The sequence below is a fragment of the Triturus cristatus genome, chromosome 10, assembly GCF_964204655.1.
Source record: "Triturus cristatus chromosome 10, aTriCri1.1, whole genome shotgun sequence".
NCBI classification, from domain to species: domain Eukaryota; kingdom Metazoa; phylum Chordata; class Amphibia; order Caudata; family Salamandridae; genus Triturus; species Triturus cristatus.
Window position 1 is genome coordinate 1,240,071,627 of NC_140593.1, and position 20,544 is coordinate 1,240,092,170.

Genomic DNA, 20,544 nt, shown 5'->3' on the forward strand with positions numbered 1-20,544 from the left:
CACTCTGGGTACACCAGTGACCACTGCACACCCTCTGTCAGCATCCTCCTACACTCTGGGTACACTAGTGACCACTGCACCGCCTCTGTCAGCATCCTCCTACACTCTGGGTACACCGGTGACCACTGCACCACCTCTGTCAGTATCCTCCTACACTCTGGGTACACCAGTGACCACTGCACCGCCTCTGTCAGCATGTGCAGTCCACTGATAGGTCTCCTGGGGACCACTGCACACCCTAAGTCAGCCTCTTCCTACACTCTGGGTACACTGGTGACCAGGGCACCCCCTCTGTCAGCATCCTCCTACACTCTGGGTACACCTCTTGCGCTGCGCATGGTGCCATTTGCGCTGATTTTCCAGTGCTGGACAAACACTGGGCAATAAAAATCAGCACGAACGGGGCCACCTAATGCACTCGGCCGCTTGCAGAACTCTGCGTGGCGGTGTTTTTGGTCACTTCGCGGAGTTCCGCTTAGCGGAAGTCTGCGAGCTCCACCCAGGCCTAGTCATGTGTCCAGAACCTCATATCGCTGCTCGACTAGTTCGTTACTGTAGAGGTGGATCTCATAGAGACTGGTTGTAAGAAGTAAGAGACAGTGTGGCAGAATGCCCAGGTTAGTTCCTGTTTGGAAGGGCAACTCGTCTTACTGGTTGTCCAATGTGATAAAGCATAATGGACACCTCCTTAACTTGACCCCACAAACTAGTGATGAAAGATGGTTACATCAGCTCCATGTGAGCTCCCCGAGGGAAGCTTGGAGCCCTTTGCACTTATCAGGAGACCATGAAGAAGCCCTGTATGGAAACGCCTCTTTTTGTATGGCCACCCCCTAGTATTGACTGCTGCTGCTGCTGCTGCTGCTGGTTTTTTGACTCAGATTGCACTGAGGCATGCTAGCCAGATGTCAGTGCCAGTGCCCAGACCCTAAAGTGTATGTCGAATTGGCTGTACGCAATTGGAAATGGCTAACTTACCTGTAAGTCCCTAGTAAATGGTACCATGGCACCCGGGGTATGTAGGTTAGATATAGGGGTACCCCAGGGCTTGCAGCACTGATTGTGCCACCCTGGAGGTCCCCCAAGTATAGCACGTTCCCCAGTCCGCCACTGCAGACTGGCAGAGCAGTCCTCCACTGCAGACTGGCAGAGCAGTCCGCCACTGCAGACTGGCAGAGCAGTCCGCCACTGCAGACTGGCAGAGCAGTCCTCCACTGCAGACTGGCAGAGCAGTCCTCCACTGCAGACTGGCAGAGCAGTCCTCCACTGCAGACTGGCAGAGCAGTCCTGCACTGCGAGCCTGACTTTGCCATTGAAAGCGATGGCAAAGCCACCGCTCCTCCTGTGCATATGAGTAAGTCACCCCTCTGGCATGCATCCCGAGTCAGGCAGTGGGCAACATATGACACAGAAAGGACATGTACTTTACATGAACTGGCAGTAAAACATACATAACTACCATTTTACTGTGGAAAGACTTGGTCACCCAATTGGCGAGTGCAGGGTTACACGCTGACCCCTCAGCTGTGCTGACTTCTGAACGGCACGATTCAAGTGGGTCATCCAAGGTATCAAACAACTTGTTACATTAAGCCCGACTTGTATCTCAAGTCGAAATTAATGTAGCTTGTTGCTGTGTGCAGCTTTAGCAAACCTGCCACTTTGTTGCCTTTAAACCTGCTGTGCCTTCCCGGGCACATGTGGAGCCTGTTCTACGAGACCGCTTTCTGGCCTCCTGGAGAGATGTGCTAACGACGTGCTAACAAACACCAGGCATAGTGGTGTCGTGCACACCAGGCCGTAAAAAAACAAGCTAAAAGTTTGCGGCTCTTCTAAACGATCAGTCTCCTCTTCAAAGACCTTTTGCCTGAAGACAGGGCCTGTGTGAGCACATGAATGTGCACACACAGGACCAAGAATGTGCACACACGGGACCAAGAAGTCCTCTTTCTTTCTACCTTGTTTGAATTGTATTTAAATCTGTAGGTTTCATATAATACGGTGGGCAGGTGCAGGGCAGATGGGAGATTAGTGAAGTGAAGGCCTGAGTGGAGAGAAATGACAAAACAGAGGTGGGCTGGCAGTGGGAAGAAATGTACAGGAAGCAGGGGGGTCATTGGGCAGGTACATGGGCACAAGGGAAGGTGGTGGAATGTGGACTTTGCTCGTCACATTCTAGGGGTGAGTAGTGCCATGATGTGAAAACAAGACGAAAGCAAGGGGTCGTGTAGGCAAGGACAGAGACCTCGAACCCATGCCTGCACCTGCCACCACACTGCTGCACCCATCACTGTGCAGGCGCCCCCCCCACACAACACAAGCACCCCATTCTCACACGCTCACCCCAAGCACCCTTCCTTGACACCTGAGCTCACCAGCTTCTTCTCTTTCTTTCAGACTCTCCGGACGCCTAAAAAGGAGTGAACAGGGACCAGAGGGCGAGATAAGAGGCCCGAGCACGTGACTGCACCACCAGTGCTGCCATTTTGTAACCTCTGTAAATTGTAAATAGCTCTGCGAATCCACTGGATATGAGGACTCCTCCGCTCTGACCCACAACCCTTCCCCTCTCAACATAAGTCCTCCCCACCATCACTCCGTCCCCTCACATTCCTCTAATCCGTCCCCGCCTCTGCTCACCGTGGTCTTAGCCAGCTCAATGTTCAGAGCTCAGGTACAATCTCCAGACAACCACCTACCAAAAGTGAAGTGTGACCGCTAATTCAACCAGAACACAACCAGCGAGCAGTCATGGACCGAGAACCCAGCCAAAAACCACAGCAGAGCAGAGCAAGACAATTAATCGTTGGGACAGTCAACAATCCGTTGAGTTCAGCCAAGGATCAGGGGCCTAGACAGCAACCACAGTAGAGCATACCACACATCACAGGCCAAACCAGCACCCGGCGGAGTGCAGCTGTAGACTCAGGCCACACTCCAAAACCATGGTTGAGCAAGACCACCACTCACTGGGCAGCTATTATTCTGGCAGAGTGCAACAATAGACTATGGCCCCAGACAACAACCAGGGTAAAGCATACCACATCATTGGTGAAGCCAGCACCCGATGGAGTGTAGCCGTAGACTCAGGGCACAGCCAAAAATCATGGTTGAGCAAGACCACCACTCACTGGGGCAGCCAACAGTCTGGCAGAGTGCAGCCATGGACATTGGGCTCATGACTATAGCACAACATACTACTGACCGCTGGTCAACCAACAACCCGATGGAGTACAGCCAAGGACTGTGGGCAAGCCAACACACAAGGCAGAGCATGTCACAGACCACAGGTCAAGCCAACACTTGATGGACTGGAGCCATGGACTGCGGACCAGCCAAAAACCACAGTGAAGCACAGTCACTGATCAGTGAGACAACCAACACCAGGAGAGCAGCCAAGGACTGTGGTTCTGCCAACATCCAGGCACAGCATACCTCAGACCACTGGTCAAGCCATCACCCAACAGTGTGCAGCCGTGGCGTGAGGGCCAGACAAAACCCAAGCAGAGTGCAGCCACCTGTCACTGAGACAGCCTACACCCAGCAGAGAACAGCCAAGGACTATGGTCAAGTCTACATCCAGGCAAAGCATAACAAGGTGCCGAAACTATGCAAACAGTCCAGCGGTGTGCGGCTATAGTCAATTGACCCTGACAACAACCATTGCTGAGCAAACCACACACCATGGCCAAACCATCACCCAACGGTGTGCACCAAGGACCCAGCCAGAATCCACATGAGTGTGACCACCAATCAATGGCCAAGCCAAGTCTGGTGAAGAGCAGCCATGAACTGTGTGCCCAGGCAGCTCTCGGGCCACATGCAGGAACGCGTCATATGCCAAGCCAATACCCGAAGTGGAGCACAACCATGGACTCTGGGTGCGATTAACCACAAATGGGCAGCGGGTGGCCTGGCATAAGTTTACATTGGACTTGCACAAGTGGGTCAGGTGGCATAGAGTTCCCGCCAGTATGTTTTTGCCTGCCCCTGGTACCTGGAGCTCCATGGTGTGCTAAAGCGGTCTCAAGGTCTCCTACGTGCCATGAGTCCAGGGCCTACTTGGTGCCTTATTTACTTGTGTGTCGTAAAAGGTAGCTCAATGTATCCGCAAGTGCCAGAGTGTGACAGGCAGTGGCAGAGTGCCTGGGAGTGAATGCATGTTTCAGAGAGTGCCCGATCATGGGGGAGTTGCCGGGTGTGTCATGGAGCACCCAGGAACGTCAAGAATTCCTCAGTGTGACAGAGTGAACACGAGGGTCTATCAGAAAGTGCACACGTGTCAGGAGAGTGGGGCATGACTATCTTAGTTGATGGGCAGTGCCCAAGTCTGACAGGTAAAGCTGGAGTGTGTGCCAGTTAGTGCCTGCTTGTGTGATGAAGAGGAGTGCCCGAGTGTGACCTGTAGTTCCAGGGTGTGTTGGGAGTGATCAAGCGATCCCTGCATGTGTCCTTATTACAGAGAGTACCAGATCGCGTCACAGATCACTTGAGTGTGCCAGGGAGTGCCCAGATGGTTGAGAGAGCAGCTGAGTGTGACAGGGAGGGCCCAAGTGCTTGAGACAGCAGGTGAGTGTGCCAGGGAGGCCCCAAGTGCTTGAGAGAGCAGCTGAGTGTGCCAGGGAGGCCCCAAGTGCTTGGGAGAGCAGCTGAGTGTGCCAGGGAGGCCCTAAGTGCTTGAGAGAGCAGCTGAGTGTGCCAGGGAGGCCCCAAGTGTTTGAGAGAGCAGCTGAGTGTGCCAGAGAGGACTCAAGTGATTGAGAGAGCTTGTGAGTGTGCTAGAGAAGCCCCAAGTGATTGAGAGAGCAGCTGAGTGTGACAGGGAGGCCCCAAGTGCTTGAGAGCAGCTGAGTGTGCCAGGGAGGCCCCAAGTGCTTGAGAGAGCAGCTGAGTGTGCCAGGGAGGCCCCAAGTGCTTGAGAGAGCAGCTGAGTGTGCCAGGGAGGCCCCAAGTGCTTGAGAGAGCAGCTGAGTGTGCCAGGGAGGGCTCAAGTGATTGAGAGAGCTTGTGAGTGTGCTAGAGAGGCCCCAAGTGCTTGAGAGAGCAGCTGAGTGTGCCAGGGAGGCCCCAAGTGCTTGAGAGAGCAGCTGAGTGTGACAGGGAGGCCCCAAGTGCTTGAGAGCAGCTGAGTGTGCCAGGGAGGCCCCAAGTGCTTGAGAGAGCAGCTGAGTGTGCCAGAGAGGCCCCAAGTGCTTGAGAGAGCAGCTGAGTGTGCCAGGGAGGCCCCAAGTGCTTGAGAGAGCAGCTGAGTGTGCCAAGGAGGGCTCAAGTCATTGAGAGAGCATGTGAGTGTGTCAGGGAGGCCCCAAGTGATTGAGAGAGCAGCTGAGTGTGCTAGCGAGGCCCCAAGTGATTGAGAGAGCAGCTGAGTGTGCCAGGGAGGCCCCAAGTGCTTGAGAGAGCAGCTGAGTGTGCCAGGGAGGCCCCAAGTGCTTGAGAGAGCAGCGGAGTGTGCCAGGGAGGGCTCAAGTGATTGAGAGAGCAGCTGAGTGTGCCAGGGAGGCCCCAAGTGCTTGAGAGAGCAGCGGAGTGTGCCAGGGAGGGCTCAAGTGATTGAGAGAGCAGCTGAGTGTGCCAGGGAGGCCCCAAGTGCTTGAGAGAGCAGCTGAGTGTGCCAGAGAGGCCCCAAGTGATTTAGAGAGCATGTGAGGGTGCCAGGGAGGGCCAAAGTATTATCAGAGGGGGCTATGCATGGCCAGGAGTGCCAGTGAGTTTTAGTGACTCATCATGCTTAAGTGTGATAGGACGTGTGCGTGAGTGCCTGCAAGGGCTGCCGCAGAGTGCCATATTGGACTGGGCAGTGCCTGTGTGTGACAGTGATTCAGTGTATCAGAGAGTGCCCGAGTGTGACAGAGAGCATACAAGTCTGCCACAAAGTGCTGAAGTGTGACAGGAAAGCGTGGGATGGGAGTGCCTGAGAGTGACGGCAGTGCCAGGGGTGACAGGAAAGCGTGGGATGAGTGCCTTAGACTGACGGCAGTGCCAGGCGTGACTGGACAGCGTGGGATGGGATTGCCTGAGAGTGACGGCAGTGCCAGGTGTGACAGGAAAGCGTGGGGTGGGAGTGCCTTAGAGTGACGGCAGTGCCAGGGGTGACAGGAAAGCGTTGGATGGGAGTGCCTGATCGTGACGGCAGTGCCAGACGTGACTGGAAAGCGTGGGATGGGAGTGACTGAGAGGGATGGCAGTGCCAGGCATGACAGGAAGGCATGGGATGGGAGTGCCTGAGAGTGACAGCAGTGCCAGATGTGTCAGGAAAGCGTGGGGTGGGAGTGCCTGAGAGTGACAGCAGTGACAGGCGTGACTGGAAAGGCCTGTGTGCCATGAGTGTGTGGATGTGTGACAGAGAACCTAGATGTCTCCATAAAATCATGGGTGCTAGTAGGGTTGGGTACATGTATGTCTCCCACAAGACGTGGGCGTGGCCTTAACCCCTCCTTTTATTGCCTATCTAGTGAGTGCCTGGGTGCTCACTGGGAGTGACTAGCATGCGTGGAATTGTTTTTACAAGTCACATTTTATAGCCTGTTGGAAACTCCTTGTGGTTGTTAATAAAATACTGTATTAAACAAAACTTGTCTACCCTTAATATTGGTAAGTGGGCGGAGCCTGGACATGGAGGGAACCAGTCCTCGGGCTGAAGGAATGCTGCCTCTGGGGCAGGGATCATCAAGACATGGAAACCGAGGGCAGCTTTGGCAGTGTGAATCTATTCTAGATTTACACGCAGTTCATAATTCAGCTACTGTGTTTCTTAATATCATCTGTGTAGTGCTTACTACCCCTGACAAGGCGACCAGGAGCTTTATGGTGAGCCAGCATGCTGCCCCTGAACCCAAGGTTAGTGGTTCATCCAGTGGTCAATGTTGGTTTTTGGGTCAGTCTTGTGTGCTCAAGGAAGCCGTCCTCGCATTCACTCTTGTTTCTTTGTGGTAGATTCCATTCATAGGGGCTGCCTATGGTGGCCCACCAGTGGGTGTGGAGGATGGCTCACCAGTGGGTGTGGAGGGTGGCCCACCAGTGGGAGGAGTAGACCGGCTCCAGGAGGTCAGGTGCGAGGGTGCATGCAAGAAGGAAGGTGAGGCTGTGACCTGTGAAGTGGGGAGTCTGCAGAAATGCAATATAAGTGAGGGAGACAGGACAGGCATGCTGCTGAAACTAGGCTACACTCCGAGGAGGAATGCAGGCGAGGGAACAACCAAACCTTTGAAGTGCTGTTCAATGTTTCATGCAGTGGTTTGTAGGTATACTGGGAGGGGCTTTATGAGGTAGCATGCAATCTGAGGATGTAAAACTGTAAAAGGAGCAGCGTTCTTGTCTGGAGAGATAGTGACCGAAATAGCTTCGATATGATACGGAGAATGTATGAGACACTGATGCTGGTCGGATAGGGGTTCTGGGTACTGAGGTGAGTTTTTTGGTACACCACAAGTCACTGAGGTCCTGGTTTCCTGTGCATTGTTCTGTGCATGAGCAGAATCCCCGCAACATGGTGCACCTAACGTTTTGGTCTTATGATTGAGACATCTTAATAGTGCTTGTATTTGTCCACAATACCCTCACTCTTGTTTCCGGTTGACGGGAGTGACGGTTTAAACCTACCTATATAGTTGACTTATAGGTTCATTCAAGCTTGACAATTAAAAAGGTTTCTTTTTGAATTACTGACCCTTTTTGTGCTACGGTTTAATATAGATTGTTTTTCTTCTCTGCGTCCTTGTGGCTGAAGTTGCTATTGCAGCACATAGTCGCGCACCTCTCCGGCGTCATTTAACGCAGTTCGGGGTGCCAGACGATGGAATGTCTATTATCTTTGTAGTGAGTGCCGATGCATCATTCCCCTATGAGCTGTTTTACTCTTCGGTTACTTTTCCGGAGGTGAATGCGGACGATAAGACGTTTCACGCATACACTCCTACGGCAGTTCCAGCTAATTACACGTCATATAGGATGCAGGAAATCCTGATTTCCGTTTGGCAGCATCGTATTTGGTTCAATGGCACCCTCCCCCCACACCGTAACTCCGGTTCGGTTAGGTCCCCTGTCCATTCCTGGGGCCACTTGGCCAGTCTTGACCGGGTTCACACCACATCCACGATATTTGCTAGCCCCCCTGGATGACTTACGTCAACTCCACACCACCTTGATTGCGGTGCATAGGGCTTTAGTGCAATACGTCTCCCGCAATGTCCAGGTGGGGCACCTGGGGTTGCAACGCAACCAGTTGGACCGGCCGGGATCACTATTAGTCCTGTCATGGTTAGTTCGGTAATGGGCAAGCACCCCAAGAAGAAGGACGATATGCCTTATTGGCTTGCTGAGACATTTGACCAGCTGGAAGCAGTATTTCCTAATTCTTCTCCCGTGGAGAAACACAGGATCCTTACCATTAGTTTGCAGAAAGACTTAGTCCCTGAGGTAACAGATTGTGAGAACTGGGGTAAAGTGTTTGCAGCAGTCTACGCAAAGTGCTTCGGTACACCGTCTATGACTGTACTGCCCACGGTGATCAAGCGTGTTCAGGATGAGCAAGGTCCGGAGGCGGCGGTCAAGTTGGGAATGAGGCTTGTCAGCGTGTTCGACATAGTGGCTGATGTCATCCTTGCTAACGTCAAGGGAGATGCCGTTAACTTTCAGGTGTCGAATGCACTGCGCCTCGTCGATGACGTCGATAAATCCCTGCAGTTATCAAAAATTGTGGCGGAGGCTTATAAGACCATTGACCGCAATAGTTTGGGAGTGAAGCCTTTTGCTAACACAACAGCGCAACCGCAAACTCAGATGGTTAAGTCTACTAAAGACGACAGTCCAGCATTTCCTAAACAAAATTGGAAAACTAAGAAACAGGGAAAGCAGCAACAGAAACAGGGGTCTCGTCCCGCGTTACCAATACCAGTGACTACTGAACGCACATATGAATTACGCGATCGCACGAGAATTAGGTCTCCTGATAGATTTCAGGTTCCTGAACAACATTCTCCTCATTCTTCACAGGAAACATCGGTCTCGCAAGCCGGAGGAGGTGAACGTGGCAGAGGTCGGGGTGCCCCACAAGGACGTGAGCAGCCCCGCCCGGCTGATGTTAAAGGCAAGCAGGACGAATTTGCACGTCAGCGACCTCCGTTTCAGAAAAAGAAAGTTGCTGCACTAACAGCGAGGTATTCCACAGATAGTGAGAACATAGCTTCGGAACCTGACATGGGCACTAACGCTGCTAGACAGAGCAGCGGAGGTTACAATAGTGCGGCAAGCACTGCGTCCATATCTGAAGGCGACAGCAACTGACACATTTATTACTGTAGAAACTGCTGACACTAGAGCGGCTCCCCCTGACAGACTATATGACATAGTCCTTTTAATTGAAGGTGACATACAACGTACCATAAAAGGGATTTTTTGGGAAAATCTGACCTCTACATGTGACATTTTGCTAGCAGAGGCGGACTGGCCTCCAGCTTTCGTTTTGGACGCTCCCAGAGGGGAGGAGGTTCTCCTCCCATCTTTCGCGCACACTGTTCCGAAGGCGCAAGCTCAGAACTTTGCAGAAGAGTGGGCACAGGTGCTGGCTCCGGCGTTGTACCGTACTCAGGTTGGGTGGGATAAATTATCACCAAGCTATGAGATTCAATTACGGTCTATGCCCCAGCCACAGCCCCAATATCCCATGCGCCGCAAAGCTAGATCTCACGTCTCAGAAATCCTTAAACAATTGAAACATGAATAATCCTCTTTTTACTGTAACCAAACCAGATGGGTCGTACCGCCTAGTTTTGGATTATCGGCATTTGAACTCTCATTGTCGGACGTGCGCTACAGAATACCCACAGGTCTGCCCTAGTTGATAGTCTCGTGAGAAAAAGGTTTAAGACCACACTTGACATCTCCAATGGCTTTTACAGCCATAACCTGTCCTCTATTAGTAGTCAATGGACAGCCTTTACTTCTGGCGGCAAACAGAAACAGTTTAAAAGATTAGCCATGGGCTATAAAAACAGCCCTGGCGTCTTTGCCGCATGTGTTGTCTCTCTGTTAGAGAGCATTGACCCTGATGCGTACTCGTATGTGGATGATATTTATCTCACAGACGACGAATTATGGCCGCATCTGTGTCGCGTTGACCGCATCATTGTTATGTTTTCGGACTTCGGTTACAAATTTAACTTAGCAAAAATCACACATTGCAGAGTATTCAGTGTTGTTTTTGGGCTATGAACTCAACAACGAAGGTTGTTTGGCACCTCACTTCCTGGAGAAATGGGCATGTCTGCGCGCTCCCACAACTCTGAAAAAACTACAATCTTTGCTGTTGTTTTAAAAATTTCGGGCGTACTTACATTCCCGATTATGCCCAGCGTATCAAGCCGCTATATGCCTTGGTACAACCTACTTTTTCCAAATCGAGCTGGCTGCCAGAACATTCAGCTATCCTGCAATCTTTGCAGGCTGATCTTCTTGCTTCTAAATACTTATTGACACGTGATAACCACACAAACCTCGAATCAGAATAGTGCCTGGCGCAGTGGGTTTCACGTACTTGACGTTTAATGAAGGGGACACAGTCCCCATTGCTTACAAGTCACTTCGGCTGAAATGCGCTTTTCCACAGTAGAAAAGGTGTTAACTGCAGTACATATGGCGATTTTGAAAGAAAGAGCACTATCACATGGAAAAAGCATGTTGGTTGTTACTCCGTATCCTGCCCTAGAGGCGGTGACGAAAGCCAGTGTACCGAATTCTAAAGCTTTGCATCCACGTTGGATACAATGGGCAACTTCTTTGACATCTCCGGTGTTGGACCCGGCCTCGTAGAATGGCCCTCCGTGCCCCCGCACCACCGAAACCTGGTACCTACAGCCCAAGCCCCCGGCCCAGCCGAACCTCCCCACCAGGACACACGCACCGACCCGGACATCCCCGTCCCTGGCCTCTCCCCTTTCGGCCACCCCGGGCCCGCGTGCCCACTTCATGCACCAAGATGGCCGCCCGGCCCCAGCGCGACCCGGGCATAGAGGCGCCACTCCGGCTGGAGGACATCACGCTTCCAGGGGATGAGAGAGGGAGGAGCAGTTTCTATCGCACCTCTGAACTCCCCCGGGACGATGGGTTTCGATCGGCCCTCCGGCCTCCCTGAGGGCTGGCTCCACGCCTGCTGGGTGTCTGGGACTCCTCCCGACCCGGCCCTGAAAGGATCAAAAGACTATAGCAGGAAAACCCGACAAGCGACCCCCAGGTGACAAGACCCCTGCCTGCACAGACTCCGGACATCAAAGAGGGGTCGAACTATAACAAGGGGTGCTCTGGGGCTGTCCGGCAGATTCGACGCTGGAACAACGAGAGCCTGCTGACGTGGTCGCGGCTCCTGGAACTGGAACTCACCTGAGCCCTGCTGAGTGACTCGCGGCTCCCTGAAGATCGTAAGACCTCCGAACTTGTACCTGAGCCCTGCTGAGTGACTCGCGGCTCCCTGAAGATCGTAAGACCTCCGAACTTGTACCTGAGCCCTGCTGAGTGACTCGCGGCTCCCTGAAGATCGTAAGACCTCCGAACTTGTACCTGAGCCCTGCTGAGTGACTCGCGGCTCCCTGAAGATCGTAAGACCTCCGAACTTGTACCTGAGCCCTGCTGAGTGACTCGCGGCTCCCCCAGACTCTCACGGTCCCGCCGGACCCCAACTCCGACCACGTATCCCCCAGCTCGAGGATTGTGAGCTGTGCGCCGGGTACGTCCCGGCTTTGAACCGTTACCAGAGACAGTCCCGCTACCCCCTACCTTTCCGAGACTCTTGAGCCCGTGCTCACCTTGTACATATTTGCAGTGATACCTGTTCGATAAAGCTTGTTCTGAGAATACCCAGTGTGGACCCTCTGTGTCGTGTGGTGCCAGAAGTACGATCCGAGTTGCGAGAGTCCTCCCCCTGGGGAATCTCCCGCCAGTGCCCGGCTACGATACTTTGAGGGTGGGTCTCAGGGTAGTCAGGATCCCTTTCCGGCTCCTCTGAGGTCGCCGTCTAACATTGGTGGCAAGCGACGGGATTCGGGCCCATCACCTAGAGATCGTACAGTAAACGACGGACGCACGACCAACAAAGATGGCAGAAGGAAGCGCCACGAGCTCCGCAGAAACCAACGCCAACAGAGTGTTCCAGGTGGAGCATCTGGAAGAATACACACACAAAGAGCTAAAACAATTTTGCAAAGAACTTAAAATCGCTACCACTGGCCTCAACACTAAGGAAGACTTGCAGAAAGCACTGAAAACTTGGGTGGAGACCGGGGCCTCCCGCCCGGAAGGCACGGGGGAGCGCCCCGACGAAACCGAACCCCCCCAAAATGAAAGCAGTAGCAATCAGGTGCGAGGCATCGTACCAGACGGGGGCCTATCCCCGGAAGAGCTCGCGGACAGAGAGAGAAGCCACAGTCATGAACTCGAGTTAGCCAAACTCAAAATCGAGGGCGGAGCACGAACGGAGCTTAAAGGAACTCGAGCTCAAGGCCCGAAATGAGGACGGGAGGCCCTCGGGGAACCGAGAGACGGCCCCCCCCAGCGGAACAGAAGGTCCACATCCCCAAGGATGTGGTCAAAGAATATTATAAAAACGATGACATTCAGCAATGGTTTCGGGCCTACGAGGTCGCCATGACCTCCCATCGGATTCCACAGAAGGACTGGGGGGTGGGGTTGTGGGGACGGTTTCTGAGCGAAGGAAGGGACACCCTGCTCGACCTACCCCTCTCCCTGCAGACCTCCTACAGCCACATGAAAGAGGCTCTCCTCACAAGATACGGCCTCACCCCAGAAATGTACCGCCAACGGTTCCGGGACTGCAGGAAGATCCCGGGCACCACCTGGGTGGAGTATGTAAACTTTTTTAGTCGGGCCTTCGATGGGTGGGTCAAGGGCAGCAAAGTCACCACCCTTGCCGAACTCACTGACCTCATGTTATGGGAACATCTGGCTGCGAACTGCTTCGTAGAGCTACGTCAACATCTGCTGGATAGCAAGCTCACAGATCTCCGGAAGCTGGCCGTGGAGGCCGACCGCTGGACCAACACCCGGGTCTCCCGGGGCATGGTAGGAGAGTACCCCCGAACCAGTCAGGGACCACCCCGCCAGAGAGGGGGAGGGAACCCGGGAGGGCCGAGGGAGTCCCAGCCTAGCCCCCCGAAGACACCACCTCCACCTTTCCCGGCGCCCCCCCCACCAGTAACAGGGCCCCCTGGGAGACGGGGACACCGGGTGACCGTCACCTGTTTCCGCTGCCAGAAACCCGGGCACTACGCCAATGACCCAGAGTGCCCCATGGCCACCCAAGTCACCCCTGCGAGACAGATAGCCAACGTAGCCCTAGGGGAGGAGGTTGAGGAAGCCGAGGAGTGGGAACCAGCCGCGATGGCCCTAGTACCCCTGGGAGATAGGGAAATGATCCCTGGTAGCCTCCTACCGTCCAACACACAGAAATATGGGCAGCTCGTCAAGATCAATGGCCACCAGGTAGAGGCCCTGCGGGACACCGGGGCCAGTATCACCGGTGTCCTCAGGCACCTAGTTCCCGAGGAGCAGATCCTCCCCAATGTCTTTTGCCCCGTAATATCTGCAGACAATAGGGAAAGTATGTGTCAGGTGGCCCTGGTGCCATTTGAGTGGGGAGGGGTGATAGGCAAACTCAAGGTGGCCGTAAGAACCTCCCAGCCGGTCGACTGCCTCTTAGGGAACGACCTAGAGAGTTCTCCCTGGAAGCACGTAGAGCGCAAGGCCCACCTAGGAATGATGGGACTCCCCGAGTGGGTGTGTGCCACCACCCGATCTATGACAGCCCGACTCACTCCCCGGAGAGAAATCGAGAGCACCCCGGTCGAAGTAGCCAGCACCGTCCCCGCCGAGGGTCCTCCCGTTCCCCCATCGGAAGGGTCCGTCGCCAGCGACGAACCCGCACCATCCGACCCCGCCCCGGTCCCCGAGTTGGGGGATCTACCCGAGTTGGCCCATTGGCGCCACGAGGGCGGGCCCACCCGAGAAGAATTTTGCCGGGAGCAAGCCACCTGTCCTTCCCTGGTCGGGCTGCGGCGCCAGGCCGAGGGCCAAGCCGCAGGTGACCAGACCGGAACGCACCGAATCTATTGGGAGAATAACGTCCTGTATAGTGAGCAGAAATCAGTGGAGCTGGGATCCGGACGGGTACTGGTGGTACCTCTCCGCTTCCGGGATTTCCTCCTGGGCTTAGCCCACGATGTCCCCCTCGCCGGTCACCTGGGTCAGGACAAGACCTACAGCCGTCTCGTGACCCATTTTTATTGGCCTAAGATGAAAGCAGCGGTAGAGGCCCACTGCAAGTCCTGCCCCACGTGCCAAGCCAGTGGGAAGAGTGGGGGGAAGCGCAAGGCTCCCCTCCAACCCTTCCCGGTCGTCAGTACCCCCTTCGAACGAGTCGGGATCGACATCGTGGGGCCACTGGACCCCCCCACCTCCCAAGGTCACCGTTTCATCTTGGTCCTAGTGGACCACGCCACCCGCTACCCAGAGGCTATTCCCCTACGCACCATTACGGCCCCCGTGGTGGGCCGGGCCCTGATGGGGATCTTCTCCAGGGTGGGTTTCCCCCGCGAGGTCGTGAGCGATCGCGGAACTAATTTTATATCCAGGTATATGACGTCCCTGTGGCAACAATGTGGGGTGTCCTATAAGTTCACCACCCCGTACCATCCCCAAGGGAATGGCCTAGTAGAGAGGTTTAATAGGACTTTGAAAGGGATGATCGCTGGCCTAGAAGAGCCCCTCCGGCGTAAGTGGGACGTCCTGCTCCCCTGCCTCTTGTTCGCTTACCGGGAGGTCCCCCAGAAGTCCTTAGGGTTCAGCCCGTTTGAATTACTCTATGGGCACCCCGTCCGAGGTCCCCTCAGTTTAGTTAAGGAAGGGTGGGAGGCAGCACCCCAGACCTCCCCCCGAGATGTGTTCCAATATGTCCTGGCCCTCCGGAACCAGACCAGGAGGTTCCGAGAACTGGCCGAGGCCAACCTGGAGGCGAGTCAAGAAGAAATGAAGCGCTGGTACGACCAGAATGCTACTCTGGTCGAGTTCCAGCCGGGCCAGCAGGTGTGGGTCATGGCCCCCGTGAAGCCTGGCGCTCTCCAGGACCGATGGACTGGGCCCTACAAAGTGGTCGAGAAGAAGAGCCAAGTCACCTACTTGGTGGACGTCCAGTCGCCTCGGGATCCCCTCCGGGTCCTACACGTGAACCGCCTCTAGCCTCACTTCCAGCGGACAGAACTGAGCCTCCTGCTGGCCACCGATGACGGGGCCGAAGATGAGTCGGATCCCCTCCCGGACCTCCTGTGTATCAAGGAGCAGGATGGCTCCGTGGAAGGAGTGAACCTCTCCCCAGCCCTCACTGCCCAGCAGCAAGCGGACTGCCGCCAGCTCCTAAGACAATTTTCTGACTTCTTCTCCCTGACCCCCCGGGTCACCAACTGGTGTGTTCATGATGTGGACACCGGGGACAGCCCGCCGGTGAGACACCGAGCCTACCGGGTTCCTGACCGGGTCCGGTCCTGCATTCAAGCGGAAGTCTCGAAGATGTTGACCCTGGGGGTGATCGAGCCCTCTGACAGTCCCTGGGCCAGCCCCGTGGTCCTGGTCCCGAAGGCAGCGGCCCCCGGTGTCGCCCCCGAGCTCCGATTCTGCGTGGACTACCGGGGGCTCAATGACGTTACCCGAGCCAATGCCCACCCCATTCCACGAGCCGACGAACTCATTGACCGACTAGGGGCAGCCCGGTTCCTCAGCACCTTCGACCTCACCTGCGGATACTGGCAGATTGCGCTCACCGAAGGGGCCAAAGAGCGGTCCGCTTTCTCCACCCCCGATGGGCACTACCGCTTCCGCGTAATGCCCTTCGGGATGAAAAATGCCCCGGCCACTTTCCAGCGACTGGTGAATAGAGTCCTGGCCGGGCTAGAACAGTTCAGCGCGGCATACCTGGACGACATCGCTGTCTTCAGTTCAGAGTGGAGTGAGCACCTCCAGCACCTCCGAAGGGTGCTAATCGCCCTGCGCCAGGCAGGCCTCACAGTAAAAGCCAGCAAGTGCCAGATCGGGCAAGGATCCGTGGTCTACTTGGGGCACCAGGTCGGGAGTGGCCAGGTCGCCCCGCTACAGCCAAAGATCGACGCCATCCTGGCCTGGGAACCACCCATCACCCAGACGGAGGTCCGAGCCTTTCTGGGACTCACAGGCTACTACCGAAGATTCATTCGGGGGTATGGCAGCCTTGTCGGCCCTCTCACAGAACTCACGTCTAAAAAACAGCCAAAGAAAGTGCAGTGGACGGCTGCCTGCCAGGAAGCGTTCGATGCCCTAAAAAGGGCCATGTGTACTGCCCCCGTCCTCCAGGCTCCCGACTACGCCAAGGAGTTCATAGTCCAAACCGATGCCTCCGAGCATGGCATTGGGGCCGTCCTGTCCCAAGTAAATGACCAAGGCCTAGACCAGCCCGTCGCCTTCCTCAGTCGGCGGCTGTTGCCCCGAGAACAAAGATGGAGCACCATAGAGCGCGAAGCCTTTGCCGTGGTCTGGGCACTCAAAAAGCTACGACCCTACCTGTTTGGCACCCATTTCAGAGTCCAAACTGACCATCGGCCCTTACGTTGGCTCATGCAGATGCGAGGAGAAAACCCCAAGCTACTGCGGTGGTCAATCTCCCTCCAGGGGATGGATTTCACCGTGGAACACCGCCCTGGTACGGACCACGCCAATGCTGACGGCCTCTCCCGGTTCTTCCGCCTCAGCGAAGAGAACCCCCCAAGCTGATGGGCAGTTCTCTCCGGCTTTCAGCTGGGGGGGACGCGTGTTGGACCCGGCCTCGTAGAATGGCCCTCCGTGCCCCCGCACCACCGAAACCTGGTACCTACAGCCCAAGCCCCCGGCCCAGCCGAACCTCCCCACCAGGACACACGCACCGACCCGGACATCCCCGTCCCTGGCCTCTCCCCTTTCGGCCACCCCGGGCCCGCGTGCCCACTTCATGCACCAAGATGGCCGCCCGGCCCCAGCGCGACCCGGGCATAGAGGCGCCACTCCGGCTGGAGGACATCACGCTTCCAGGGGATGAGAGAGGGAGGAGCAGTTTCTATCGCACCTCTGAACTCCCCCGGGACGATGGGTTTCGATCGGCCCTCCGGCCTCCCTGAGGGCTGGCTCCACGCCTGCTGGGTGTCTGGGACTCCTCCTGACCCGGCCCTGAAAGGATCAAAAGACTATAGCAGGAAAACCCGACAAGCGACCCCCAGGTGACAAGACCCCTGCCTGCACAGACTCCGGACATCAAAGAGGGGTCGAACTATAACAAGGGGTGCTCTGGGGCTGTCCGGCAGATTCGACGCTGGAACAACGAGAGCCTGCTGACGTGGTCGCGGCTCCTGGAACTGGAACTCACCTGAGCCCTGCTGAGTGACTCGCGGCTCCCTGAAGATCGTAAGACCTCCGAACTTGTACCTGAGCCCTGCTGAGTGACTCGCGGCTCCCTGAAGATCGTAAGACCTCCGAACTTGTACCTGAGCCCTGCTGAGTGACTCGCGGCTCCCTGAAGATCGTAAGACCTCCGAACTTGTACCTGAGCCCTGCTGAGTGACTCGCGGCTCCCTGAAGATCGTAAGACCTCCGAACTTGTACCTGAGCCCTGCTGAGTGACTCGCGGCTCCCCCAGACTCTCACGGTCCCGCCGGACCCCAACTCCGACCACGTATCCCCCAGCTCGAGGATTGTGAGCTGTGCGCCGGGTACGTCCCGGCTTTGAACCGTTACCAGAGACAGTCCCGCTACCCCCTACCTTTCCGAGACTCTTGAGCCCGTGCTCACCTTGTACATATTTGCAGTGATACCTGTTTGATAAAGCTTGTTCTGAGAATACCCAGTGTGGACCCTCTGTGTCGTGTGGTGCCAGAAGTACGATCCGAGTTGCGAGAGTCCTCCCCCTGGGGAATCTCCCGCCAGTGCCCGGCTACGATACTTTGAGGGTGGGTCTCAGGGTAGTCAGGATCCCTTTCCGGCTCCTCTGAGGTCGCCGTCTAACATCCGGATGTCGCATTCATCTTTGATGCCTCATTGCAGACACAGGAGTTTGCAGTATGAATTTGTTCATCCGGCTCCTCTGTCCTTGCACCTTCTTGAGGATTACCATTGTATCATTTACACTGACGGTTCGGAGCAACCAGCGACGGCTTCTAAGTATGTTTATTCAGCGGCCTGCGCAATAGTGGCTGGTACTTTTGTGAATGGAGAGTTCAAGTCTGATGTTGTACATACGCAGATATTGGGTGATTGTACCGCCCAATTGGCAGAGCTTCGTGCTCTGGTGCTTGCACTGGAGTTTGCTGATCCTTGAGTGACTACGCTTATTGGGAGTGACTCTTTTTACTGTGTTCAGTCTTTCAAGGACAATTTATTCTTTTGGTCTCAAAATGAGTATCGTGATTCCAAAGGTAGCACAACCAAACATAAAATGCTTTGGGTTTGAGTCGCAGAACTTAAGCAACGTCTGCCGCTCGTGAATGTAATTCATACTCTTGGTCACCAGCGCGTAGGTGTCCACGCTGTTGGCAACAGTTTAGCTGATGAAGCAGCGAAAACAGCAAAAACAGCAGTGGCAACATATCTGGTAGTAGCAGTTACAAGATCCAAAAGTAAGATTGATGATGACATCTTGGCAGCTATTGCTGCTACAGAGAAGGGTGATAATTACCCTCAGGGTTTCCCTTCTAAATACTCTTATCATTTAAGACCTGATAAAGTTCCCTACGTGAGAATTAACGACGTTGGTGACAGATTGAATCCCAATGCGGACTGCAGGCTTTCCTTGATAACAGCCGCTCACGAAGGTATGGCTTCTGCCCATGCAGGCGTTTCAGCGACTGTTACTATCTTGCAACAACGTTACTGGTGGCACGGATTGTATAAACAGACTCGTGCTTATGTCCTTACTTGTGACATTTGCCAGCAGATTAAACCTTTGACTGCTGCGCGTCCACCTCAAACACAGTTGTACATATCTAATAAACCACTTGGGTGTGTTTATTTAGATCACTGTGGTCCTTTCTCTTCTGATACTGCGTATAAGTACATCTTAGTTGCAGTGGATTTGTGCACACGTTTTCTATGAGTCTGGCCACAAAGGAGTGCTGATGCTCGAACTGTCATCAGGGATTTGCGTGTCTTTGAGAATTTTTGCATGTGGTACCCTCCATTCGGACCAAGGTCCGGCGTTCACCTCTAAGGCGTACAAGGATGCCATGAGATCTTTGGGGGTCCAAGTCAAATTTTCGGCTCCATACCAGCCTGAGGGCAATTCTGTTGTAGAGCGAATGAACCGTGACTTAAAGCAATCCTTGACGGCTAGGGTTTTAGGCACTGGCAGGAACTATTTGGCCCACTTGTATAGCGTTCAACGTGCACTTAATAATCTCCCTAGAAGGTCTGTGGGTGGGCGGACCCCATACGAAATGCTCTTTGACATAAAAATGTTTGTCCCGGACCTTGATGGTTTAGACATGGCGGTGTCGGTCGCACCCTTTGACGTAGATGATCATTTTGCTGTGTTATAGAATCTACAAGAGACCCGAGACAGTCTTGCAAAGGAACACTTGCCCTCCACAACTGATGCTGAGCTTCAGATTCCGGTAGTTGGCTGGCTACCTCGAGTTGGTGACCTGGTCCGTGAGAAGGTGGAGAACAAGGAGGAGTTCGGCCCCTCCTATCGTGCACCTGTTCCAGTGCTTGGCGTGCAGGGTACAAGAACACTAATTTTACCTCCACTTCCTGGTCGCAAGGATAACAGTTACTGATGCTAATCGGATAGGGGTTCTGGGTACTGAGGTGAGTTTTTGGTACACCACAATTCACTGAGGACCTGGTTTCCTGTGCATAGTTCTGTGCGTGAGCAGAATCCCCGCAACAGCTGTAGGGATGACTTACAAATATTATGTGCAGTGTTAGGGGACATGGCACACAAGTGAGTGCTATGCTGTGTTTTCACTTTTAAGAGCACCTTGTTATGCAGCCTGCAGTGGCAGACTGTACGAGTTTGGTGAGGGGCCCCTTAGAGTGGCACATGATATGCTACAGCTCTTAGGGACGCTCTTTACTACTTATGCCCTAGGTCCAGGGGTACCACTTACTAGGGACTTAGAGGTACTGAAAGCCTGGCCACTTGGGGGTCAAGTGACCAGTTGTCTTGTGTAGGGGGAAAGAACACTGGCACTGTGGACCTATGTTACGAAAGAAAATCCAATTATCACGCAGGTAATTATGTTCATGTACAGGTTTATTAATATTTGGAGAAAAACAAGTACTCCCATAGAGAGAGCAATGCCAGCCCGTATCCAACGGCTCACTCAAGCAACTGTCACCCCCCAACATTCTGCCTCCCACATCACGTAACCCTCACCAATCTTCTACCCACAACGTTCTACCCCAATGTTCCACACAGCTTTCCCCCAACACATTATAACAACAAAAAGGAAAATGGCAAGATTATTGATTATATACACAAGTATT

General features: G+C 54.4%; 1 protein-coding gene across 1 annotated transcript in view; it reads left to right on the forward strand.

Annotated features, from left to right (window-relative positions):
- The window catches only part of PLP2 (proteolipid protein 2), an 87,034-nt gene extending 80,460 nt beyond the window's left edge, over positions 1-6,574 (forward strand). Inside the window, exon 5 of the mRNA XM_085629881.1 lies at positions 2,398-6,574. Within this exon, the coding sequence (XP_085486007.1) occupies positions 2,398-2,414 (17 nt within the window). The 3' untranslated portion in view covers positions 2,415-6,574. The remainder of the gene's footprint in view (positions 1-2,397) is intronic.
- The last annotated feature ends 13,970 nt before the right edge of the window (positions 6,575-20,544 follow it).